General features: G+C 48.8%; 1 protein-coding gene, 1 long non-coding RNA gene and 1 other non-coding gene across 4 annotated transcripts in view; 1 reads left to right on the top strand and 2 right to left on the bottom strand.

Moving 5' to 3' along the window:
• The window catches only part of LOC136379798 (uncharacterized), a 555,021-nt gene that overhangs the window by 156,367 nt on the left and 372,338 nt on the right, over positions 1-26,316 (bottom strand). The window lies entirely within an intron of this gene.
• Positions 1-26,316, top strand: part of ATR (ATR serine/threonine kinase) — a 113,882-nt gene that overhangs the window by 33,853 nt on the left and 53,713 nt on the right. For both annotated transcript variants that reach the window (XM_066347347.1, XM_066347344.1), the window contains exons 18-24: positions 4,461-4,591; positions 6,208-6,351; positions 8,576-8,669; positions 9,652-9,777; positions 14,207-14,413; positions 16,146-16,259; positions 20,327-20,442. In XM_066347347.1, coding sequence (XP_066203444.1) covers positions 4,461-4,591; positions 6,208-6,351; positions 8,576-8,669; positions 9,652-9,777; positions 14,207-14,413; positions 16,146-16,259; positions 20,327-20,442 — 932 coding nt within the window. The remainder of the gene's footprint in view (positions 1-4,460; positions 4,592-6,207; positions 6,352-8,575; positions 8,670-9,651; positions 9,778-14,206; positions 14,414-16,145; positions 16,260-20,326; positions 20,443-26,316) is intronic.
• On the bottom strand, positions 3,493-3,568 carry TRNAS-AGA (transfer RNA serine (anticodon AGA)). The gene has a single exon. It is a non-coding gene; the product is annotated as a tRNA-Ser (tRNA).

Here is a 26,316-nt window from a genome sequence, read left to right as displayed (position 1 = left end):
GGCTTCTGCTGCCACCTGCAGTCACAAATAAGGAGGAGTCGGACAGAACACAGCTTCTGCTGCCACCTGCAGACAGTCACAGATAGGGAGGAGTCGGTAAAACACGGCTTCTGCTGCTACCTGCAGTCAGTCACAGATAGGGAGGAGTCGGTCAGAACACGGCTTCTGCTGCTACCTGCAGACAGTCACAGATAGGGAGGAGTCGGTCAGAACACGGCTTCTGCTGCTACCTGCAGACAGTCACAGATAGGGAGGAGTCGGACAGAACACGGCTTCTGCTGCCACCTGCAGTCACAAATAAGGAGGAGTCGGACAGAACACAGCTTCTGCTGCTACCTGCAGACAGTCACAGATAGGGAGGAGTCGGACAGAACACGGCTTCTGCTGCTCCCTGCAGTCAGTCACAGATAGGGAGGAGTCGGACAGAACACGGCTTCTGCTGCTACCTGCAGACAGTCACAGATAGAGAGGAGTCGGACAGAACACGGCTTCTGCTGCTACCTGCAGTCAGTCACAGATAGAGAGGAGTCGGACAGAACACGGCTTCTGCTGCTACCTGCAGACAGTCACAGATAGGGAGGAGTCGGACAGAACACGGCTTCTGCTGCTACCTGCAGACAGTCACAGATAGGGAGGAGTAGGTCAGAACACGGCTTCTGCTGCTACCTGCAGTCAGTCACAGATAGAGAGGAGTCAGACAGAACACGGCTTCTGCTGCTACCTGCAGACAGTCACAGATAGGGAGGAGTCGGTCAGAACACGGCTTCTGCTGCTACCTGCAGTCACAGATAGGGAGGAGTCGGTCAGAACACGGCTTCTGCTGCTACCTGCAGTCAGTCACAGATAGAGAGGAGTCAGACAGAACACGGCTTCTGCTGCTACCTGCAGTCAGTCACAGATAGGGAGGAGTCGGTCAGAACACGGCTTCTGCTGCTACCTGCAGTCAGTCACAGATAGGGAGGAGTCGGTAAAACACGGCTTCTGCTGCTACCTGCAGACAGTCACAGATAGGGAGGAGTCGGACAGAACACGGCTTCTGCTGCCACCTGCAGTCAGTCACAGATAGGGAGGAGTCGGACAGAACACAGCTTCTGCTGCTACCTGCAGTCAGTCACAGATAGGGAGGAGTCGGACAGAACACGGCTTCTGCTGCCACCTGCAGTCAGTCACAGATAGAGAGGAGTCGGACAGAACACAGCTTCTGCTGCTACCTGCAGACAGTCACAAATAGGGAGGAGTCGGACAGAACACAGCTTCTGCTGCTACCTGCAGACAGTCATAGATAGGGAGGAGTCGGACAGAACACGGCTTCTGCTGCCACCTGCAGTCACAAATAGGGAGGAGTCGGACAGAACACGGCTTCTGCTGCTACCTGCAGTCAGTCACAGATAGGGAGGAGTCGGACAGAACACGGCTTCTGCTGCCACCTGCAGTCACAAATAGGGAGGAGTCGGACAGAACACGGCTTCTGCTGCTACCTGCAGACAGTCACAGATAGGGAGGAGTCGGACAGAACACGGCTTCTGCTGCTACCTGCAGACAGTCACAGATAGGGAGGAGTCGGACAGAACACGGCTTCTGCTGCTACCTGCAGTCAGTCACAGATAGGGAGGAATCGGACAGAACACGGCTTCTGCTGCTCCCTGCTGTCAGTCACAGATAGGGAGGAGTCGGACAGAACACAGCATCTGCTGCTACCTGCAGTCAGTCACAGATAGGGAGGAGTCGGACGGAGGGTGCTCTGTGTCAGTGAACAACAGAAGTCATGGCATTTGCAGTTCTTTTTTTAATAAAGGACAGAAAACTCAACCCAGACTGGCTTAGAAGGAATCTGTTGGCCCTGTCACTGAAAGTAGGAGGGCAGCACAGCATCCAGTATTGCTGGATTTGGGGCACCGTGTTCTCAGAACCAGTCTCTTATCTCCCGGTCCCCTAGATTGATTAGCTCAGTGCTTACCTGCCAGGGGACGGCCCAGCAGTCTCAGGCTCCCCTCATCCCAACATCTATCCCAGGGGTCGGAAACCTGTGGCTCGCGAGCCAGATGTGGCTCTTTCGATGGCTGCATCTGGCTCACAGACAAATCTTTAATAAAAAAAAAATAATAACGTTAAAAATATAAAACATTCTCATGTATTACCCTCCATTCATTTCCTGCCGCTCATGTTCATGGTTGCAGGTGGCTGGAGCCGATCACAGCTGTCCTCCGGGACAACACCAGATTTTTATTGGATAATGTGTAATGTACACAGGTCGTTGTGTACAACGAAATTACATTTTAAAATATGTGGTGTTCATGGCTCTCTCAGCCACAGAGTTTCCCGACCCCTGTTCTAGCTCACGGGGAGATGGGAGCCAGCGATCAGGGGAAGCTCAGAGAAGTGCTGCCGAGTTGACTGTTGGTCCACGTCGGTCTGATGTGGTCAGGGCCATCGTGGTTTTGCACACTGAGGACACGAGGTGTCTGTGGCAGGCGCAGTCACCACACCTGGTGGTGGGTTGTCGGTTCATGTTCACCTGTGTCTGGCACAGGATGGTCTCACTGTGATTGCTGTCGCCATTGGTCACCCCTGGGAGTTTTTGTCCATAGATTGGGAGACATTTATATATTGATGATTTGCTTTTACCTCTGCGGTCAGTAAAATTACAGTTAAAATCCGTGAGTAGAAGTTTACTTCAGTCTAGACTGCTCTTCAATAACCTCGAGGAGCCAAGACAGACACGGTACAATGTGACACTCCACAAACTTGAGCTACACTGCTGTTCTTTGCTGTCTCCTGGTGAAGTCAGTCCCCAGACTTCTCGTTCGTCTGCACGGCCTCTTCCGTATTGGTATCCTGATGAGAGAGTCTGAAGTCTGAGAAAACTAGAGTTTGCTTTAAACCACAAAGCTCTCGCACGTTCTGGCATAGTTATGGCTGGGCTAGAGTTTCTCTGCTCCTTCATTGGAGTCGGAGCTGCTGACACAAGTCTGGGTCTGTTTCACACACAACAGAATGTGTGTTATTGGTTACTTGTTCTACTAAACTCAGAGCATCTCAAATTCAGTGTCGTGAGGATGAAAATGCATGTACTGCATAGCAGTGGGGCGGATTTGCAGAAAAATCACACAAGGGTATTCTTTTTTTTTTTTAATTTTATTTTTTCATTTTTATTATTTTTTTTATTTTTTATTTTTTTTGCATTTTTTTTTTCTGAAGCTGGAAACAGGGAGAGACAGTTAGACAGACTCCCGCATGCGCCCGACCGGGATCCACCCAGCACGCCCACCATGGGGCAATGCTCTGCCCACCAGGGGGCGATGCTCTGCCCATCCTGGGCGTCACCATGTTGCGACCAGAGCCACTCTAGCACCTGAGGCAGAGGCCACAGAGCCATCCCCAGCGCCCGGGCCATCTTTGCTCCAATGGAGCCTTGGCTGCGGGAGGGGAAGAGAGAGACAGAGAGGAAGGTGCGGCGGAGGGGTGGAGAAACAAATAGGTGCTTCTCCTGTGTGCCCTGGCTGGGAATCGAACCCGGGTCCTCCGCACTCTAGGCCGACACTCTACCGCTGAGCCAACCGGCCAGGGCCTATGTTTTCATTTTTAGAGAGGAGAGAGAGAAAGGGAGAGAGACAGAGAGAGAGAGGAGAGAGAGACAGAGAGAGAGAAGGGGGGAGGAGCTGGAAGCATCAACTCCCATATGTGCCTTGACCAGGCAAGCCCAGGGTTTTGAACCGGCGACCTCAGCATTTCCAGGTCGATGCTTTATCCACTGCGCCACCACAGGTCAGAATCCACAAGGGTATTCTTTTTTTTTTTCTTTTTCTTTCTGAAGCTGGAAATGGGGAGAGACAGACAGACTCCCGCATGCGCCCAACCGGGATCCACCCAGCACGCCCACCAGGGGCGATGCTCTGCCCACCAGGGGGCGATGCTCTGCCCCTCCGGGGCGTCACTCTGCCGCGACCAGAGCCACTCTAGTGCCTGGGGCAGAGGCCAAGGAGCCATCCCCAGCGCCCGGACCATCTTTGCTCCAATGGAGCCTTGGCTGCGGGAGGGAAAGAGAGAGACAGAGAGGAAGGAGGGGGTGGGGGTGGAGAAGTAAATGGGCGCTTCTCCTATGTGCCCTGGCCGGGAATCGAACCCGGGTGCCCCCCACGCCAGGCCGACGCTCTACCGCTGAGCCAACCGGCCAGGGCCAGGTATTCTTAATAAACGGGAAAATCACCGGCCAGAGGACCGCCAGGACTAAAGTAACAAATCACCTTCAAGGGAAGAAGTACAAACCAGAGCTCATAGATTTCAAACTCTTACTTCCTACACGAGGAGGTGGACAAGGAGGACCGGCCAGCATCTGTGAGCCTATGTGGCCAGAGGCTTGATTCTCCTGGGAGGTCGGAGGTTGGGGCAGGAGCCCGTGGGCGGGGCCCTCTCCCGTCCCTTTGCCGGCAGGCTGTGTGAATGCCCTGCTTGCTTTCTAGGCCTTGACCAGTTTGATGGCCTTGATGAGACTGATGGGCCCCAAGCACGTCAGCTCTGTGCGGGTGAAGATGATGACCACGCTGAGGACCGGCCTGCGGTTCAAGGACGACTTCCCCGAGCTGTGCTGCAGGTGAGTGGCGGCCGCGCAGGGCTGTCTCCGCATTCCTGGGGGGCTGTGGCTCTGTCCATCTGTGCCTGCCCCGCACATGCGGCTCGTAAGCCACTGGGGATTTGTAGGCTGGGCTCGTTGCTAATCCAGCTTCAACATTGCGGCTAACAGTAAGGCGACCGATACGGTGTGAGCTTCTTGGAGGTTCTGTGTGTCCTTAGACTCTGGCTCCCTGTAGATGGGCAGTCAAGGTGATAGGTTTAACATCACGTGACGTGCCTGTGTTCTGTGTGCAGGGACCGCTAACTTGATACTTGATATTGTTAGGCTTGTTTATGTCAGTTTGTTTAAAACTTTTAGAGACTTTTTTTTTTTTTTTTTTTTTACAGGGACAGAGAGAGAAAGTCAGAGAGAGGGACAGATAGGGACAGACAGACAGGAACGGAGAGAGATGAGAAGCATCAATCATCAGTTTTTCATTGCAACACCTTAGTTGTTCATTGATTGCTTTCTCATATGTGCCTTGACTGTGGGGCTTCAGCAGACCGAGTAACCCCTTGCTCGAGCCAGCAACCTTGGGCTCAGGCTGGTGAGCTTTTGCTCAAACCAGATGAGCCCGCGCTCAAGCTAGCAACCTTGAGGTCTTGGACACGGGTCCTCCGCATCCCAGTCCGATGCTCTATCCACTGGGCCACCGCCTGGTCAGGCTTACCCTTTATTACTTTCAAAATCATATAGTACGTTTGTTTACATTGTCCCAAATTCAAATTTGTTTAAGTTACACTCAGAGAACCTAGCTGCTGTTCCTGCATCCTGCATTCATCTGTATTAACTCGTGTGCAACGCCCCCTTTCTGAAAGCATGAACAGACTCACACACACATATGTTTTTCTGTTACCCCTGACAACGCCCCCTTTCTGAAAGCATGAACAGACTCACACACACATGTTTTTCTGTTACCCCTGACAACGCCCCCTTTCTGAAAGCATGAACAGACTCACACACGCATGTTTTCTGTGTTAACCCTGACAACGCCCCCTTTCTGAAAGCATGAACAGACTCACACACATGTATGTTTTTCTGTGTTACCCCTGACAACGCCCCCTTTCTGAAAGCATGAACAGACTCACACACGCATGTTTTCTGTGTTACCCCTGACAACGCCCCCTTTCTGAAAGCATGAACAGACACACATGTATGTTTTTCTGTTACCCCTGACAACGCCCCCTTTCTGAAAGCATGAACAGACACACATGTATGTTTTTCTGTGTTACCCCTGACAACGCCCCCTTTCTGAAAGCATGAACAGACACACATGTATGTTTTTCTGTGTTACCCCTGACAACGCCCCCTTTCTGAAAGCATGAACAGACTCACACACGTATGTTTTTCTGTGTTAACCCTGCCTCAGCGGTGTCATATGGTGAGTGCTATTTTCACTTGGCTTTCCTGTCTTAACATATTTAGTATTGGGGTATACAATACTGATCTTGATTCCATTTCTGCAGCTACCTTGTGATTTTATTACCTGTATGTATCATTGTTCATTTAGCTAGTAACTCACTGATGGGCCTTTATACATTATAAAAAGAATGTGATTTGTAACTTTTCTTGTTTAACTTTTATTTATTGCACAGAGCTTGGGACTGCTTCGTTCGCTGCCTGGACCACGCCTACCTGGGCCCTCTCCTCAGTCACGTGATCGTGGCTCTGCTGCCGCTGGTCCACACGCAGCCCGTGGAGACCGCAGCCATCTTCCATTTCCTCATCATTGATCACAGGTGTGTGGCCGACCCGGGCAAACAGCTTGTCATCACTGTCTTTATGTCTCAGGGTACAGGGTTACTGTTACGTGGAACTGGTCATATTCTTTTTAAAATAGTTTTCACTTGCTTTTTATTTTTCCATTGATTTGAGAGAGAGAGAGAGAGAGAGAGGGAGAGGCATCAACTCATCGTACACTTAGTTGTTCCATTCAGTTGTGCACTCAGTGGTTGCTTCTCACGTGTGCCCTGACTGGGGATCGGACAAGTGACCTCGGCGCACCTGGACGATTCTCTCCACCGCGCCACCCACCCAGGTCCTAGTCCTCTCTTTACTTTAGAGTTCATCAGTAAACAAAAGTAATTGGCAGATATTAAGACAATCCATACTGAACTGATACTATCTCGGTTGTGATATGGCTTCCACTGAAATCATATTTTAAATTTATTCATTAGTAGGCCAGCAACTCAGTTGTTTTTCATCAGTGTTGTAAAAGGTGAGGCTGGTTTACCGTTCCTCTCGCAGCTGAGAGGCAGGTAGTCGAGTGTCGTGTGGAAGGTTGCAGGGGATATTCACCTGCTTGCTAATTTTCCTTAGTTGAAACCCTTACTCCAACGTTAGATTAACTTTTAAACCCATCTCCCTTCCTTGGAGCTTTTACTAGGTTTCCTCCTGTGGTTCACATGTAAAAGCCCCTTTATCTGAATCACTCCAGCAGACAGAGACGTTCTCTGGTTCTGCATTCCTGACCGACAAATTCCAAATTGCTTATCCGGACATTCTCATGGCTTCCCAGAGCCTGGCCACATCTTTACAATAGTTAAAATCCTCCCCCAAGACTCTCTGGAGCGCACACCGGGGCGGGAGCGATCCAGGCTGCCGGGGCGGGACCTGCGTGGTTTCCGTCCAGCTCGGCGCCTTCAGCCCGGAGCGTTCCTGTGCATCTCACACTGTTTCCACTTTGCCCTTATTGTCGTGAGTCGTGGTCCCTGTGCTTCTGAAAGGCCAGGACGCGAGGCTGCCACTCACCGAGGTGCTCAGACACTGTTGCTTTTCCCGTTCATCACTTCCAGTAACTGCCCCATCAGGGAGAAAGTAAAGAAGAAAAGGGTAATGGTAGTGTTTTTTTTTGTTTTGTTTTTATTAAAAACTTTTGTTTTTGATATGTTGTACATGATAGAAGAGCATAATCACTAATGTCCATCACTTTTCAAATATGTTTTGGGTTACCATGCAAGTAGTGTATCTTTGCTGTTTGTTATTTGTTATAGAAGAGTCATTTCTCTGCCTTTTTTGTATCACTGAAGACTCCTCTGTCACTCGGTCCTCAGTCGAGGTTCTCGGGCTCCAAGGGGAGGAATTGTGTCAGCTGTCTTTATTGTTGCAAACTCATGTCTAGTGCATAATAGCACATTGTACTTACTTGGTGAATATCTGTTGCCTGAGTTAATGAAGACTAGAATTTAGAAATACTTTATTTGGACCCAGGAAGATTTGAGTATTACATTTGAAGCAAATTAAAAATTGTTGCCTTAGTAAGGAATTATTTGAAGTTTTCTCTAAAATTCTTCATGAGAATTTGTTTTAGGGCTGGATAAGCTGTCTATTGCCGCATTACAAAACACTCCAAAACAGACTGTCTTAAAACAGTGAGCAGCTTGACTTAATCAAGAGTTTTACAATCGGGGGTTCAGCTGGTTGATTCCATGGCCGGTCTGGTGAATGGTTGTTGGTGTGAGAGCAGTCAGGCTTCTGGTAGACTCGGCTGGGCTCTCCCTGTTTCCATGTGATCTCAGAGCCTGCCTGTCCACGTTGTCTGTCCATGTCCACAAAGCCTGACCTTGTTGGTGGCAACTCAGGGTTCTCGTGAGTACAAACCGAGCCAGCAGCTGTCAGACTAGAGCATGCCTACCCAGACCGGCACAGTGTCCCCTCTGCCGTCTTCTGTCTGTGAGAGCAGGGCACACACCTCGCACAGATTGGGGAGGAGGTGACTATACCAAGAAGTATCATTTGCTCACGGCCACCAATGTAGCAGGCTGCCACAGGCTTATTAGGTTTGATTTTTTACCACTCGTAGTAGCTGAGCGTTGCAGACATGGTTAGGAAGAATACTTTGCATGTCAGTGATTGACTCGCACTTTTAAATTTGCATTAGGTTGGCCTGTCGGCCCCCGCTTTATATACTTTTCATGTGCGTTCTCTCTGCAAATAATTCTTTCTTCTCCAACTGACTCTTAGGGACGCCGTACATGATTTTCTTCATGAAATATACTTTTTACCTGACCATCCGGAATTAAAACAGATAAAAGCAGTTCTACAGGAATACAGAAAGGTACTCAATTTTTTATTCATGATTCAGGAGATCATTGATACAAAATTATTCCCAAATTCCACTACATTTGAAAGAAATTCTTTAGAGTCATATCTAGGGACAATACAGTCATGTTCTGATGGCTGATTCCTGGTGACTAGATAATCCTGTCATGAGTCCATGGTTTCTAGAAGGAAGTTCTAGCATTTAGATCAGAGATGTGACAGCATGAGATAGAAAAGAGTGCAAAACATGCCTTTCTTGTGCCTTCACTACCCAGGTCAGTGTGTTCCATTTACAGTCCCCAAGAGAAGCCACCGCAGCTGCACGCCCTGTGTAACAGAGCAGGCTATGGAACGATTCCAGTTATATTCTGCTGTAAACAGTGGTGTGGGAATCGGGTCCAATATTCCTGAGCTCTGCACGGGGAATGCACGGTGGTCCGTTACCTTGAGGTCCAGTGGACTCTCTGAAGGGATGGAAATAGTAGTGGTGACTCCATAGAATTTTACGGCAGAAAGTGGGGTACCTGACCTCAGATCAGAGAGGCAGAGGTGTTGACTGCAGACCCCATGGCTGGATGTGAAGACCTGTTTTCTCCTTCTGTGGGTAGTTCATCCCAGTCGGAGAAAACAAGGAGCCCAGGTGAGAAGGGGAATCATCTGCATAGTCTGCAGACTTGTTTCAGGGCCGTCGTGTGGCCCTTTGTAAGCTGAGGGAAACTTGTATTTCTTACCAAGAAAGATTTATTTTACGTAAGTAAACTCTTATTTAGTTGAAAAATGTTATTATCTGCAGCTTCAAAGATTTTAAAATGAAATCCCTTTCCCTGAGAATTACTAACAATGAGACAGGCTACACTGAGGAAGAGATGGAAATAGTATTTTAAAGCTGCTCTTAACGGGGGTATGACTTAACTACTTTAACGGGTAGCGTAGGGACCTGGCCTTCCAAGTGGTTGCTGACGGGGTCATTGACCGGCACGCCTCTGCCCCTCCCACAGGAGACCGCTGAGAGCGCTGACCTGCAGACGGCTCTCCGGCTCTCCATGAAGGCGGTCCAGCACGAGAACGTCGATGTCCGCACGCACGCCCTCACGAGCCTGAAGGAGACCTTGTATAAGAACCAGGTATGCTGAGATGTGGTTTAAGAGCTACAGAAGAGGGAGTTTGGAAGTTCAAAGACCAGGTGACAGTACTGTGTTTACTTGAGGTTCAGTGGGTCCCATGAAAGTGATATTTTAAAAGTTACCTGTTTTTCAATTACATTGACATACAAAAGAAGAGATTTTTATTTTATGTAGATGATCAGTCTGACACAGAGTGAGTAGTCCATGCGATGTCCTTTGATGCTGAACGTCCGTGGTCTGCGGTTTTTGTTTGAAGGACCGTGGTGTGGTGGTTGCACCTTAGGTCTGCGCCTTCCTGAGTGGGGGGTGTGTGTCTGAGCAGCACAGCTTATGTGAGTCTCCTCGTATAACTGCCCATAGATATCTGCCATGTAAAATTTTGGTAATTTTGCCATTTTACATTTTGACTGAATTAACTTGATTAGTTTTGATGGAGCTAAATTTTTAAGTATACTTTTTCTTGGGGCCAGTGAACTTTATTCTTTTCGTTGTCAGTATAATGTAGATTATCTCTAATCTTGGTGACAGTGAGAACTGAATTTAAAATACCAGATTGGCCCTGGCCAGTAGCTCAGTGGATAGAAAGTTGGCCCAGCCTGTGGACATCCCAGGTTCAATTCCTGGTCCGGGCACACATGAGAAATGACCATCTGCTTCTCCCCCTGCCTCTCTTCCCCTCCTGCAGCCTGTGGCTTGATTGGTTCAAGCATGGTGCTGGGTGCTGAGGATGGCTCTATTGGAGCACATCAGCCTCAGGTGCTAAAAATAGCTCGGTTGATTCAAGCATTGACCCCAGACTGGGAGTTGCTGGGTGGATCCTGGTCAGGGTGCATGTGGAGTCTGTCTCACTATCTCCCCTCCACTCACTACAAAAAACAAACAAACGAGGTGACTATAAACCTATACATTGGAAACATTTAACTGAGGAACTAATTTCTGCATATCAAGAACTTACATGATACGACGTGAAGGTCTAAGACCCTCCTGAGTTAGTGTTACGTCTGTTTTCATGACATGAGGAAGCACCTACTTAGGACAGAGTGTTTAGTTTACTCAGCATGGTGGTGATGGGCACGTGCTTCTGGACCAGTGAGCCTGCACGGCCGGGGTGCAGAGCAGCCAGTGTGGAGGCGGTCCCACCACACGGGGGGCCTTGCTCTCCTCGCGTCTGTGATTTGTGCCACCCTCACTGTGGGTCTGCGGTACGCGTGTCACATCCTCGGGCTCTGCCCTGCACGTCACTGACCCCACCACTGACCACTGGTCCAGACCGCGACCTGGGTTCCATCTGTGAAGGTACACGTGTCACAGCCTCAGGCTCTGCCCTGCACGTCACTGACCCCACCGCTGACCATTGGTCCAGACCGCGACCTGGGTTCCGTCTGTGAAGGTGCACGTGTCACAGCCTCAGGCTCTGTCCTGCACGTCACTGACCCCTCTGCTGACCACTGGTCCAGACTGCTACCTGGGTTCCGTCTGTGAAGGTACACGTGTCACAGCCTCAGGCTCTGTCCTGCACGTCACTGACCCCTCCGCTGACCACTGGTCCAGACCGCGACCTGGGTTCCGTCTGTGAAGGTACACGTGTCACAGCCTCAGGCTGTGCCCTGCACGTCACTGACCCCACCGCTGACCACTGGTCCAGACCGTGACCTGGGTTCCGTCTGTGAAGGTACACACGTCACAGCCTCAGGCTCTGTCCTGCACGTCACTGACCCCACTGCTGACCACTGGTCCAGACCGCGACCTGGGTTCCGTCTGTGAAGGTGCACGTGTCACAGCCTCGGGCTCTGTCCTGCATGTCACTGACACCTCCGCTGACCACTGGTCCAGACCGCGACCTGGGTTCCGTCTGTGAAGGTGCACGTGTCAGAGCCTCGGGCTCTGTCCTGCACGTCACTGACCCCACCGCTGACCACTGGTCCAGACTGCGACCTGGGTTCCGTCTGTGAAGGTGCACGTGTCACAGCCTCAGGCTCTGCCCTGCACGTCACTGACCCCACCGCTGACCACTGGTCCAGACCGCGACCTGGGTTCCGTCTGTGAAGGTGCACGTGTCACAGCCTCGGGCTCTGTCCTGCACGTCACTGACCCCACCGCTGACCACTGGTCTAGACCGCGACCTGGGTTCCGTCTGTGAAGGTACACGTGTCACAGCCTCAGGCTCTGTCCTGCACATCACTGACCCCACCGCTGACCACTGGTCCAGACCGCGACCTGGGTTCCGTCTGTGAAGGTACGCGTGTCACAGCCTCAGGCTCTGCCCTGCACGTCACTGACCCCACCGCTGACCACTGGTCCAGACCGCGACCTGGGTTCCGTATGTGAAGGGCCTCGAGCTTTTTTTTGTTTGTTTTAAAAGGGAGCATGATTTTATTGAAATGTTTGAGTACAGTGTTGGAAAATCTTAAAATCCTATATTCTAAACCAATGCAATTGCTGCACATGACGGATTCCTGAATCTATTTGACGTCCTAAGAGAGGACAGTTGCAACGTGAACGTCTGTAAGTTGATTCATACAAGCTGGAGGCTGAGCGGCTCCAGCACATTGACATTCTCTGTCTGGCTCCTCATCGGGCTGCTTTTGCTGAGTCGGCCTCTGTTCCACAAAGCCAGGCTCAGTGTCTTCTTTTTCTTTTGAAATGTATCACTTTAATATGAACCGCAGTTTTAACATTGAATTTGAGATGCTCGCTTATATATGCTTTACTTTTTTGCTAGAAAGAAAGTGATACAAACGAGGTTGTTCTAAAGTGCTCTCACAAGTACAGTAGCTCAGTCTTAACTGGCTTGAGGGTGGGCTCTTCTTTCTTAAGGTTTTGATTACATCATCCTCAGGAGACAGATGAAGAAGGGTTATTTGAATCACCGTATTTTTCTTTAAGGACACCTTTTTCCTCTTACCTCCTTTAAAAAATTTTTTTTCTTTTTTTTTTTAAGTGAGAGAAGGGGAGGCAGAGACAGACTCCCATATGTGCCCCGACCAGAATCCACCTGGCAAGCCCATGAGGGGGCGATGCTCTGCCCATCTGGGGCGTCGCTCCATTGAGGGGGCGATGCTCTGCCCATCTGGGGCATTGCTCCATTGAGGGGGCGATGCTCTGCCCATCTGGGGCATTGCTCCATTGAGGGGGCGATGCTCTGCCCATCTGGGGCGTTGCTCCATTGAGGGGGCGATGCTCTGCCCATCTGGGGCGTCGCTCCATTGAGGGGGCGATGCTCTGCCCATATGGGGCATTGCTCCATTGAGGGGGCGATGCTCTGCCCATATGGGGCGTTGCTCCATTGAGGGGGCGATGCTCTGCCCATCTGGGGCGTTGCTCCATTGAGGGGGCGATGCTCTGCCCATCTGGGGCATTGCTCCATTGAGGGGGCGATGCTCTGCCCATCTGGGGCGTTGCTCCATTGAGGGGGCGATGCTCTGCCCATCTGGGGCATTGCTCCATTGAGGGGGCGATGCTCTGCCCATCTGGGGCGTCGCTCCATTGAGGGGGCGATGCTCTGCCCATCTGGGGCGTTGCTCCATTGCTCAGCAAGCAAGCTCTTAGCACCTGAGGCGGAGGCCATGGAGCCATCCTCAGTACCCGGGGCCGACTTGCTCTAAATGAGCCATGGCTGTGGGAGGAGAAAGGGGGGAGTTTGAGAAGCAGATGGGTGCTTCTCCTGTGTGCCCTGACAGGGAATCGAACCCGAGACTTCCACACGCCAGGTTGATGCTCTACCACTGAGCCAACCAGCCAGGGCTTCTTCCTACCTCTTTTTAAAAAATCATTTCCACAGAACCCTTTTCCCTTTTTTCTTTTCTCTCTAGTAGTCTTTTACATACTTTTCAGTTTTCTTGTTTTAACTAATAGCTGTTCCTCCAAGGTTTATTTACGGGAATATTGGTTGACTCTCCTGAGTTCTTCTTCGTCTTCTTCATTGTTTCTTTAGCTTGTTACTGTACATACCATGTGATACTTTAATTACTGGTTTACATGTCTGTTTTCCCATTAGATTGTGAACTCGGGTTAAGAACTGTGTCTTACTTTTTTATGCTGATGTAGTCATACTCAGTCATTGTTTAGTAGGTTAATGATTTAAACTTTCAAACACACTTAAAACACACTTAATTATTATAATACTATGGAACATGTTGTGAACTATAATATGTGAACTTACCAAAAACTAGCTGAAAAGACTGCAGATATGGGAATTTAATTTTGTCCTTTTCTGATTGACTTGATTGGGTGGCACTGGCGAACGTCACCACACAGGCCTCAGGTGCCTGGTTCTGCGGCACATCTCTGTGCCCCGTGTCGTGTGCTCATCCCGCACGTTCAGTCTCCGTCGTTCACTCAGATGTTCCTTAATACACGAAAGCGCTTTAGCTAGAAACGTATGCTAGTTTGTAGAAGCTACGTGCAAACCTTTTTCTTTTTCTTTCAGGAAAAACTGATAAAATACGTGACAGACAGTGAGACGGTGGATCCCGTGGTCTCGCAGCTGGTGACGGTGCTGCTGAAGGGCTGCCAGGACGCCCACCCCCAGGCCCGGCTGCTCTGCGGGGAGTGCCTGGGGGAGCTGGGCGCCGTGGACCCCGGCCGGCTGGACTTCTCGGCTGCCGAGACCCACGGCAAAGACTTCACGTTCGTGGTAGGTCCCGGAGAGGGGCGTGCCCGGGAGTTCTCTGTCCTGTCGGGGCTGCCGTGCCTCTTTCCCAGGGGCCCGTTCCGTGCTCCGGGTGGAGCCGCGCTAACACGGACAGTGTAGGTGACTGCTACGGTTGTTCCTCCCTTAGTGCTACTGCAGAGCTCGTTTGACAACAAGAATGAAGTGTGAGCCCGCTGTGCTGTGCCGAGTTCTTTAAAATAAGCTTCCTGATCTACTTCTGACAAATCCTTAGAACTTAATTAATTATTTAAATATTGCTCTTCAGCCCTGGCCGGTTGGCTCAGCGGTAGAGCGTCGGCCTGGCATGCGGGGGACCCGGGTTCAATTCCCGGCCAGGGCACATAGGAGAAGCACCCATTTGCTTCTCCACCCCCCACCCCCTCCTTCCTCTCTGTCTCTCTCTTCCCCTCCCGCAGCCGAGGCTCCATTGGAGCAAAGATGGCCCGGGCGCTGGGGATGGCTCCTTGGCCTCTGCCCCAGGCGCTGGAGTGGCTCTGATCGCGGCAAAGTGACACCCCGGATGGGCAGAGCATCGCCCCCTGGTGGGCAGAGCGTCGCCCCTGGTGGGCGTGCCGGGTGGATCCCGGTCGGGCGCATGTGGGAGTCTGTCTGACTGTCTCTCCCCGTTTCCAGCTTCAGAAAAAAGAAAATAAATAAATAAATAAAATAAATATTGCTCTTCAGGCCCCGGCTGAGTAGCTCAGTGGATAAAGCATAGACCTGTCGTGCCAGAGTTCGAGGGTTTGACCCTCGGTCAGGGCACATACAAGAGGCAGTTAATGAGTACACAACTAAATGGAACAGCCAAGTGAAACATTGCTTCGCTCTCCCCTCCCTAAGTCAATGGGAAAATTAACTATTACTGTTTAAACACTATTGCTAAGTGTTTCCAAGGGAAACTGATTTCCTGGGGTGTTCTAAGAGTGTACATATAGGAAAGATTCTTTGGCCAAAGGACTTTGGAAAATCCTGTATAAAAAAATTAAACATGCCTGACCAGGCGGTGGCGCAGTGGATAGAGCGTCGAACTGGGATGCGGAAGGACCCAGGTTTGAGACCCCGAGGTAGCCAGCTTGAGCACAGGCTCATCTGGTTTGAGCAAAGCTCACCAGCTTGTACCCAGGTCGCTGGCTTGAGCAAGGGGTCACTCGGTCTGTTGAAGGCCCGCGGTCAAGGCACATATGAGAAAGTAATCAATGAACAACTAAGGTGTCACAACAAAAAAATGATGATTGATGCTTCTCATTTCTCTGCATTCTTGTCTATCTGTCCCTATCTATCCCTCTCTCTGACTCTGTCTCTGAAAAAAAAAAAACAACAAAAAATTAAACACGACATTTAATATATTGGTGCACATTGTGAGTCTCCAAGAGAAAGTTTTATTCAAATTATTTCTTGGAGCTTCTCAAGTGACCAGGGTTCTACAGAATGCAATTTAGAGAATGACATATATACAGTTTTCTTTGTCAGGGTTAACAAACAAAACACGGCAAACTGTTAGTCACTGAGAAGTGGAATGGCTCTGCTAGGCGTATGAGCAGCCTCCCCAGCCCTGGGTCTGGCTCCGCTGCTGCAGCTCGAGTTTACCCTCAGCCTGGCCACCAAACTCAGCTTGAACCTCCTGTTTTTCTAAGTTAAATTCACCGGGGAAGATACAGTTCAGTAGAACAAGTTACACAAATTATCCATGCATTTTTTTCTCATTTGCATTGAGACTGGAGTGGAAGATTTGAATTTTGCGTATGGATTGTTGATGGAGCTGACCAGGGCTTACCTCGCGTATGCAGACAATAGCCGGGCCCAGGACTCCGCTGCATACGCCATTCAGGTGAGCGTGCGTGCGTGTCGACGGGGCTGGTCTGGGCCGTGGGCCTCGGGCAGAAAGCCCTAAACTCTGTGCTGTGAAAACTCGCGTTTTATTTTAAGCTCAATTGAGAGCACGGCCCCAGGTGAGTGTTACCAGGTGGATCCTGGTCGGGCACATGCGGGAGTCTATCTATCTCCCTTCCTCTCACTTAGAAAAGAGGGAAACCAAAAAAAATAGAAAACTCTTATTTTTTTAACTATCGTTTTAACTATCAAAGTAATTCAAGATCATGATAAAAATCCTAGAGTACAGAAGTATATCCTCTTAAGAGATTATAAGGTACTTTGAAAATATTTCTACATATATATAAATATGTATGTTTTCTCCACCAAACAAGGATATCATATTACTTGTGATGCTCTATAACTTGAGTTTCTTTTTGTGTTTAACAATTTGTCTTGGGTAAATTCCATTTTAATACAATTCATTTTCTTCAATGACTTAATTTTCAATATGAATATATAATTATTTAAGAAATGTACCTGTATTTTCCATATATAAGACGCACTCTTTTCTGAAAAATTTGGGGTCTAGAAACTGGGTGGATCTCATACAGTAGTTGTGGCATTTCCAATGCCATAGATGGAACTGAGGACAAGGCCATCTATGAAGACAGGGACTCGTCATCAGACACAGAGGAGGAAAGGATAATGGATGGGAGTTCTGACAGTGATGAGGAGTTGTGTGAGTTTTATGATGAATAAAACTAGAGTTCAATAACTTTATGTAATACATTTTTTTTTCAAATGTCGGGCCCCAAAATTAAGGTGTGTCTTATACATGGGGAATTACAGTATTTGCTACATTGAGGTGGTTTAATATTTTGCTTTTACCAAAAAAAAAACAAAAAAAAAACGATTTAGAGAACATACATACATTTCTGAGCACTTAAGTGATATGTCAATAATATAAATGCCCAGAAATTAAAATGTGTTTCAGAGCAAGTATAGAATTTTATAAAAAAAAAGTTTTGGTACTGGCTGGTTGGCTCAGGGGTAGAGTGTTAGCTCGGTGTGTGGAAGTCCTGGGTTCGATTCCCAGTCAGGGCACACAGGAGAAGCGCCATCTGTTTCTCCACTCCCCCCCTTTCTCTCCCCCCCAACCCCGAAGCCGTGGTTCGGTTGGAGTGAGTTGGCCCTGGATGCTGAGGATGGCTCCATGGCCTCTGCTTCAGGCCCTAAGAAGAGCTTGGTTGCTGAGCAATGGAGTAATGCCCCAGATGGGCAGAGCATTGCCCTCTAGTGGGATTGCCAGGTGGATCCTGGTCAGGGTGCATGTAAGTCTGTCTGTCTGCCTCTCTGTCTCTCACTTAATTAAAAAAAACAAACTTTTACAAGTTCATACTCCCATGACAAATCCTTTTTTCTTCAGAATTTTAAATCTTTACCAGTGTTACGGATAAAAAATGGTACTGTTTTAATTTACATTTAATTATGAGAGAGTTATAACATTTTTTATATATTTATTGCTTTTTTGAGAATTTTCTCTAGATCTTTTCCCATTTTCCTCTTAGTTACTGGTTTATTTTTGTTGATATGTAAAATCTATTTGGATATAACAGAAATTAACTCTTTGTCTATTATACATGTAATAAATAATTTTCCAGTTTGGCTTTCTTTGCCTTTTTAATTTTATTTATTTATTTTTAATTAAAAGTTTCTTTGTTTCATTAAACGTTCAGGTCTGGTATTCAGGGTGAGACGTCTCTGTGACAGACAGATGCTAGATTATTTTGTTGTTGAGATGTTGCTTACAGCTGTGGTTCTGGATGAGGTCGTAGGTTCTGGTACTGAGGTCCAGACAGTGAGGTCAGTGTGGGAGGACGGAACAAGAGAGACACTGGAAGGAGCTGTACGTCAGGTGGGAGAACGTGCTGTTCCACAAGACGGGGAAGCGTTTCAGGAAATGTAGGTGACCTCCTGTGTGTTCAGTGCTGGCCACAGCTGTCGTTTAAGGACTGACAGTGGACTCGGCTTGTTACCTAGAGGTCATGCGGACTTGGTCAGAGTAGCCCCAGCGGAGTGCCGAAAGCCTCGTGGAGGATGTGGGAGCATGCGTGGGAAGTGGGGAGTTAGAGACCTCCCAGACACGTCGAGGGCGGGGCAGAGGAGCAGCTGGCTGGGCAGGAGAGGGGGAGGGCGGGCAAGCCCCAGGGCGTGCCTGTGCTGCTGGGGCAGCGTGGCAGAGGGACACGGGCGGCCCAGGAGGCGGTGGAGATGGAAGTGCAGTGTGGCAGTGGGACACTGGCGGCCCAGGAGGCGGTGGAGATGGGAAGTGCAGTGTGGCAGTGGCAGAGGGACACTGGCGGCCCAGGAGGCGGTGGAGATGGGAAGTGCAGTGTGGCAGTGGCAGAGGGACACGGGCGGCCCAGGAGGCGGTGGAGACGGGAAGTGCAGTGTGGCAGTGGAAGAGGCTCTCTCATGAACAATGAGGACGGCAGTTCCTAGTGATGAGAGAGAGACACTGGTGCTGACATTGCCGAGCTGGGTGGGGCAGGACGGACGGATGGGAGAGGACACAGATGGGTAGAAAGGATGGACCGATGGGGGAGGACGGACAGACGGACAGGGCAGGATGGACGGACGGATGAGGAGGATGGACAGACGGATGGGGAGGATGGACGAACGAGGCAGGACAGACAGGTGGGGAAAGACGGATGGATGGACGCTGCAGGCTGTATTCTGGCTGCCGCTGCTTCCTCAGGGAAGGGAAGCACGGTGCACACCAGTGGGTGTGAGCACCTGTGAGTGTGCGTGGTCCTGGAGCGAAGCCGGGGATTACTAAGGCTGTCTGTTAGCCGGAGCAACTTGGCCAACCACCAGAAAAAGCTGGCTTCAAATAAAACTGTAGTAACACTTTCACGTTATGTGAAAGTGAGTTTTGGATATTGCTGTATTTGAACTTACCTTACTTTTATTTTAAAATGCCAAATAAAGTATAAAGTACATATTTTGCTAGACACTACTCACATTTTGTAAGTCTTAGGAATACAGCTATTGCATGTGGTTGTTTTAGTAGAATTGGAAAGAGTAACGGATGATGGAAGATATGGTACCCAACCATATTTGATTGTTTTCAAGATTGCTATTAGAGACAAAGATTTTTTTCTTCATGTATAGCATCTTGTTTTATTTTTAGGAAAGTAAAATATGATCATTTAATTCCTGGGCTTGAGGAATAAATTGGTCTTTAACATTTACATTGTATTTTTAAAATTTTAAGCTCAGTATTTTATATCTAGAATGTGAGATATTTTCACTGTTTTGTATTTGTAGTTGCTTTCATTAAAATTCAAAATAGATTAAATTCTAAGATTTAAACTTCTGAAAATATAGAAAAAAATTTTTTTTTCTTCCAAATAGCCCTTTTAAAAAAAATAAAATTTTTTTATTAGAGGAGGGAGGCAGGGAGGCAGAGACAGATTCTCTCATGTGCCCGACCCCAATCTACCCAGCAAGCCCCCTACAGGTCGATGCTCTATCCATCTGGAGCCACTGCTCTATTGCTCGGCAACCAGGCTATTTCAGAGCCTGGGGGGAGGCCATGGAGCCATCCTCAATGCCCAGGGCCAAACTGCTCCAACCATTTGAGTTGTGGCTGTGGGAGGGAAAGAGAGAGAGGAAGTGAGAGTGTGAAGGGAGAGGGGGAGGAGTGGAGAAGCAGATGGTCACCTATCTTGTCACCTTTCTTGTGTGCCCTGACCAGGAATTGAACCCGGGACTTCCACACGCCCGGCCAACACTCTACCAACTGGCCAGGGCCCAGATAGCTCTTACTCTTATTATTTCAATACATGCTATATATAGAACATAAACTGCATGTTCACGTACTGCCCCAGCTTTGTGACCTTGACTGAGTCACCTAAATTGATTCTAAGCATTGAAATAAAGGTCCTGAGCAAGTTCATGAGCCTTAATTTTACAATTCCGTGTTTTTCCATGTATTTTTATAACTGATGGGTAGACTGTTGAGTGTGAACGCTTCCCTGTGTTGCTGTGGACTCACAAATGTGAACTTGGCGTCTGTAGGAGTTACTGTCCATCTACGGCTGCAGAGAGACGCAGGTGGACGGCCCCGGCCCCCAGCTGTGGAGAGCGTTCCCGGAGCACGTTCGGGAGATACTGGAGCCTCACCTGAACACCAGGTTGGTAGACTCCTTCAAACTGGTTTCATACACTTGTCTGACTTTATAAGAGTAACTTGATTATTTCTTCAATGATATTTTAGCATTCAGAGTTTTTTAGTATGTTCAAATAAGTATTTTTCATTGTGATTTAAGTTTATAATCTTGTTAAAATGAAAGTACAGTTTGCTCATTGGTTAAATTCTATAAGTATTTAAGCACATTTGTTGAAGCTAAAAGGATGGGCTTCCAAAATGGTCAGCTGTCCTGGTACTTTGAAAGAACCTACTTTAAGTTGATTATGGGTTAGTTGAAGCTTTTGATACATGTAATTAATATAGAAGTTTAAAGTTAGTCTCAGTGTCTTTATTAACCCCAGTTAGATAAGCCATTTCTCCTCATGAACAGGTTTTCTTCTTGTACTTTTAAAAAATAGTATAATAAAAATTATTTGTATAATTATCTGTATACCCATAATAAATATTGGTCTCTTAATCTTCGTTTTGCTAACAGGAGTAACTTACCAGAGGTGATCTATTTTAAATAGATCATCTTCTTCATATTTTTCCATTAATATTTTAAATATATCTCATCATTTATTTTTAAAGCAAAGAAAGACTGAATCCCACGAACTATGGCACTCTTCATGATAAGCATAGAGGAGGAAATCTGAGAGTTACAATCTCAAAATTCTTTTATGAAGGGAACAGTGTGGGCATATAAGGTTATTTTTAAGTGAGAGGAGGGAAGGTGGAGAGGTAGACTCCTGCTTGCACCCCAGCTGGAGTCCACCTGGCGACCCCTGTCTGGGGCTGATTCTCTGCCCATCTGAGGCCCGTGCTCACAACCAAACTATTTTTAGCACTTGAGGCAGAGGCTCCACTGAGCCATCCTCAGTGCCTGGGGCCAGTGTGCTTGAATCAGTGGAGTCTTGGCTGCGGGAGGAGAGAGACAGAGAGGGAGGAGAGGGGGAAGAGTGGAGAAGCAGATGGGCACTTTTCCTGTGTGGCTGCCGGGATTCGAACCCGGGACTTCCACTCGCCGGACTGACGTTCTACCACTGAGCCAACCTGCCAGGATGGGGCATATTTATAAAAACCAATTCATGTAGCTGATTTGTGGAAGGTTTATATAAGTATAACCTGAACATACTTAATAAAGACAACAGTAGACTTATTTCTATGCTCCTCCAAAGTGAGGTATTCAAATACAAGTTTAAATAATAGACTGGTAAACAACAAAAAGAAGAAAAACAGCTTTTAGATCGGAGAGCTCACAGAAAGGTGCCATCAGACGTCAGATGTGGTTTCCTCTCTGGAGCAGAGCGGTTTTCCACGGCGGTTCTTCCTGCCCCTCCACCTCTCCTGACGGGCACCGCGGAGCCGGGTTCTCAGGCCCCGGTTTCCATGTTGGTTCTTCCCGCACCCCCACCTCTCCTGACGGGCACCGCGGAGCTGGGTTCTCAGGCCCCGGTTTCCATGTTGGTTCTTCCCACCCCCCACCTCTCCTGACGGGCACCGCGGAGCCGGGTTCTCAGGCCCCGGGTTTCCATGTTGGTTCTTCCCGCACCCCCACCTCTCCTGACGGGCACCGCGGAGCCGGGTTCTCAGGCCCCGGTTTCCATGTTGGTTCTTCCCGCACCCCCACCTCTCCTGACGGGCACCGCGGAGCCGGGTTCTCAGGCCCCGGTTTCCATGTTGGTTCTTCCCGCCCCTCCACCTCTCCTGACGGGCACCGCGGAGCCGGGTTCTCAGGCCCCCTCTGTGTGCTCTTAATGAACCGACTGGGGCTGACGTTCGGTCTGCTGAGAACCTGGGGTGCTCTGCTCTTCGGAGCCTGCTCCCCGTAGTTTCTTGCAGAGCGCTGAGATCGAAATAAAGACTGGAACTGGGACAGCACGGTGCAGACGTCCTTGCTTCTGCACTCGGCCATGTTTGTCATTTCCTGTACGTGATGGGTTTCGAATAGATCATCTTCAGGGAACAGTTTTCGGGGGGTTTTGTTTTCAGACTGAAGAATGGTGGCTACTTTTCTTCTTTCGTGTCGTCTGACTTTCCCGATGGAGAAGTCACCCCACTGCCCCCACCCTGGGACACCAGGACCCTGTAACCCTTTCTCCTGGGCCACCATCGAAGTGCTCCTCCCCATGCACTTGGTTTTTCTCCGTCCCCGTCACTGTCACCACACGTGGCATCAGACTCTCCCTTTTTACTTTTGGTTTGACAGAGCATTTTCATTTTGGGGTCAGCAGGGATCTTCGGGGGTTCAGGGGAACTACAGAACCCTTTTCTGAAGCTCCGATGGACAATTTGGAAGGTTTGCCGTTTGAGGTCCGTGTTTCTTCTTGCCTATTTTTTGGCTTCTTTGTCTTCTTGCTCACTGGTGATAGTTCCCGCACGCTGTAAGGTGACGACCTCATATTTGAACGTGAAGTGTTCTTGGAGTGATGTTCCTGAGGCGTTCTCTGATGACGTCACTTCAGTGCGTTTGGCTCACGCTGCTCAAGGCTTTGGGGCCACTGTGAGCACGTCTGTCTGTTTCTTCAGAAGCCTGTGCGCTGCTGACCCGGCCGTTGCTCATGCAGTCGCGGTACAATCAGGCTTTTTACAAACTTACAAAATTGGTATCATTACCGAGAGGAGATTTAGTTGCTGTGTCAGGTGTCAGTTCCCTCGTGGCGTGAGTGGCTTCAAGCGACTGTTGTATCCGCTTCTGTTTTTCTTTTTAACATGCCTCTTCAGTGCCCTTTTTTCCACTCCAGTCTGCCCACGCTCCTGGTAAGGTTTGGGCTTCTCTTCACTTCTCTCACCTTCTCAGCCCCGTGTTTGAGGGTCAGAGCCCGGCTGAGCCACGGTGGGTGTAGGAGGCGGGTCTGCTGCGGGCTCATCAGCCTCTTCCTCGACTCTAAAGATAGTATTTTCAGCCCTGGCCGGGTGGGTCAGTGGGTAAAGCGTCGACCGGGTACCAGAGGTCGCGTTTTGACCCCTGGTCAGGGCATGTAGAAGAGGGGACCAGGGAGCCCCCAGCTGAATGGAACAACTAAGTGCAACGAGTGGATGCTTCTCTCTCTCCCTCTCCCACCTCCATCAGTGGAAAAACGTGATTTCTCATCCTTTTTTAATTTTATTAACTTTGTTTGGACTCACTGAAACACATAAATTATGTTATTTTTATTTAGAAACTGTTATTTTAGGTACTAGATCACATCCTAATTGGATATGTAAACTTGGGTAAGTTAGTTTACTTCTTTGGACCTTGGTACCATGCCTAGCCTTGTATTAATTCTTTATAAGAGCCTGAAGTATGCATACTGAATTGCTAGATACATTTTTATATTTAGAAACCTTTTAAACATAATTTTATTTTTTATAGGCAGCATTATTTAAAGATACATTTTATTAGTAGAAAATGGAATTCTACAGTTAAACTTTGGTTTTTCTTGTGTGAGCATTCCACCCTTTCTTCTGTAGTCTGTGTTTTGTGGCCTGTGTTGCTAGAGGCTGTCTCTGACCTGGTGGCAGGTGTTTGGCCCTGGAGTCACGTAGCTTTGAGTTTGAGTCCTGGCTCCGCATTGGCTAGCACAGAAGTATCGGGCAAGTTGCTTAACATTTCCAAGTTTCAATTTTTTTTTGTCTTAAAATGTGGATAGTTTTATTTACCTTGAATGATCATTGTTAGAAATGAAGATAATATTAAAATGTACCTAGTAGAGTGCCTAATATTTGCCTGATACTCATTAATAATGCTTTTTCAATCCCAGCTTGTTGAATCAAGTCCTTGCTTTTTCTGTGAGGGAGGGGCTAACTTTCCACGCTAACGTTTTTGCAAACTTGCTATTCAATTTGATTTTTCATAAGAAGCCAACATTATATGCCTACTTGTTTTTGTTTTTTTTTTAAATTTTCCATTGATTTGAGAGAGAGGGAGGAGGGGGAGAGAGACATCCACTTATTGTGTCACTTAGTTGTTCCGTTTCGTTGTGCACTCCTCGACTGCCTCTCGTTCGTGCCTGGACTGGGAATCGAACTCTGCGTCCTCGCTGTACCAGGACAGCGCTTTACCCACTGAGCCACCTGTCCAGGGCTGCTCACTTGTTATCCTTTCCTGAGAAGCAACGTTTAAGAGGTCATTTGTAAGAGTGATCTCAGCAAAGCGGTACGAGTTCTTAGGGTCCTTCTGTTTCTACATGTGGGAGCTTGAAGGGACCTCTCAGATGATCTCTCAGTGGTGGGACTCAGGAGGTTTGTGTGGCTGGGATCTGCTCGTGGGGCTGTCGCCTCGTAAAACCACGAGGTCAGTAGAGGGCAGTGTTAATGGAGTTGAGCCATGTTTGTTTGAAAGCTTCTGTATAAAACACCAAGATGTCAGGTTACTCGACAGGTCACTTTTATAGCTCGGACTTCTTGATTCTTGCTTCAGAGGGCCTGGGAGAAATAATGGCTTGCACCCTGATATTAGTAGTTTTCTAGCTAAGTTCATTATAAAACTTGGTAAATCACCTGGAGAATTATATTCATGATGATTTAGAATAGCGATGGTTAACTGAGAGATTACTGAATTTTTAGAAATTTGGGATATGGTGAGATCCAACATGTTTGCTGGGGACCTTGCATACAGGGCACTTTCTACGCCTGTCACTTCCTAACCTTATTGGTGATTGACAGGGAGCCCAGGCTCCTAGAGATGCTCCACACGTGTGTGTGAGAGCATGTGGACAGTTCTGTGCTACTGCTCAGGGGTAGGCACAAAGGTGGCGTGGAAGTCATGAGAGAGGTGAGGACTGAGACAGGCCCTGAGGAGCGTCTGGAGGGGCGTCACATCCAGCCGGAGGTCAGACCGGAGGGAGCAGCTGCTGCTTCTCTGCCTTGGGAGGAGGAGGGGATGGCTGCAGCTCAGCCAAGGTTACGGATGTGAGTCTGGGAAGCAGTGGTTGTCCTCCACGCAGTCTAGAAGATGAGCTCTTGGCGCAGGTGGCAGTGGAGTTGGTGTGGGTGTTGTGCGGGGAGCGGCGACTAAAATGGTCACTGTGGAGAGCAGGAGAGAGTGGCGACTGAAACGGTCACTGTGGCGAGCGGGAGAGAGTTAACGGGCAGAGCTCGGAGCTTCCTGGGCAGCAGACAGGCCTGCCGAGGTTGAACAGGACCGGAAGTACTGATCTCACAAGCAGCCGAGTGGCCTTCCCACTTCTCAGTGCAGTGGCCCTGGGTGTCATTACAGGGGAGGCAGATGTTTAGATTGACCCCAGGCTGGGAGGTTGGCAGGTGAGTCCAGCTGGTAGAGACGGGGTGGCAGTGGGGTGCATAGGGGGTGTCCCCCAGAGAATGGTTGAAGGGCCATGGAGACCACGCTGGTCAGGGAAAGTCAGTGAAAGGCACGATTGTGATGAAGAGGGTGTAGCTAGGTCAAGGGACAAAAGACCTCAGTGGGGGACAGATGTGTAAGAGTAGCTGGTGAAAGAAGGGAAATTTGGGAAGCTGTGGCCTAGAAAGGCGTCTACCTAGTTCATTTTGAAAGTGGTAAGTCTTTCTGTATTGGCAAGGGAGTCATGATAAAGAAAAAGAGGAGAAGACCATCAGAAGGTTCCAGTCTGATGAGAAATCCAGCCAGACATGGAAGTCACTCAGGATGACTAGACGTGGGGAGGAGAGAAAGCCCCGAGCGTGTACTGACAATATCAGTGAGTTTGCTAATCAGCGGGGTTGGTAGATGCCCTGATGAGGAGAGAACGACATTCCTGGGGGGCTTGAAACTCAAAGGAGACCTTTCTTACGGAAGGTAAGAGGGGAGTTGGTCGGCTCTGAAAGGAGCAGTGAGGAAGAAGAGGCAGACTGGAGTCCTTCGAAGTGTTACTTATGTGTTAAGAATGACCTCCCACCCCACCATCAAGAAGAATAT

Source organism: Saccopteryx leptura, chromosome 8 (assembly GCF_036850995.1).
Source record: "Saccopteryx leptura isolate mSacLep1 chromosome 8, mSacLep1_pri_phased_curated, whole genome shotgun sequence".
NCBI classification, from domain to species: Eukaryota; Metazoa; Chordata; class Mammalia; order Chiroptera; family Emballonuridae; genus Saccopteryx; species Saccopteryx leptura.
The sequence above is the reverse complement of the archived record's forward strand: the minus strand, read 5'-3'. Positions and strand labels throughout refer to the sequence as shown.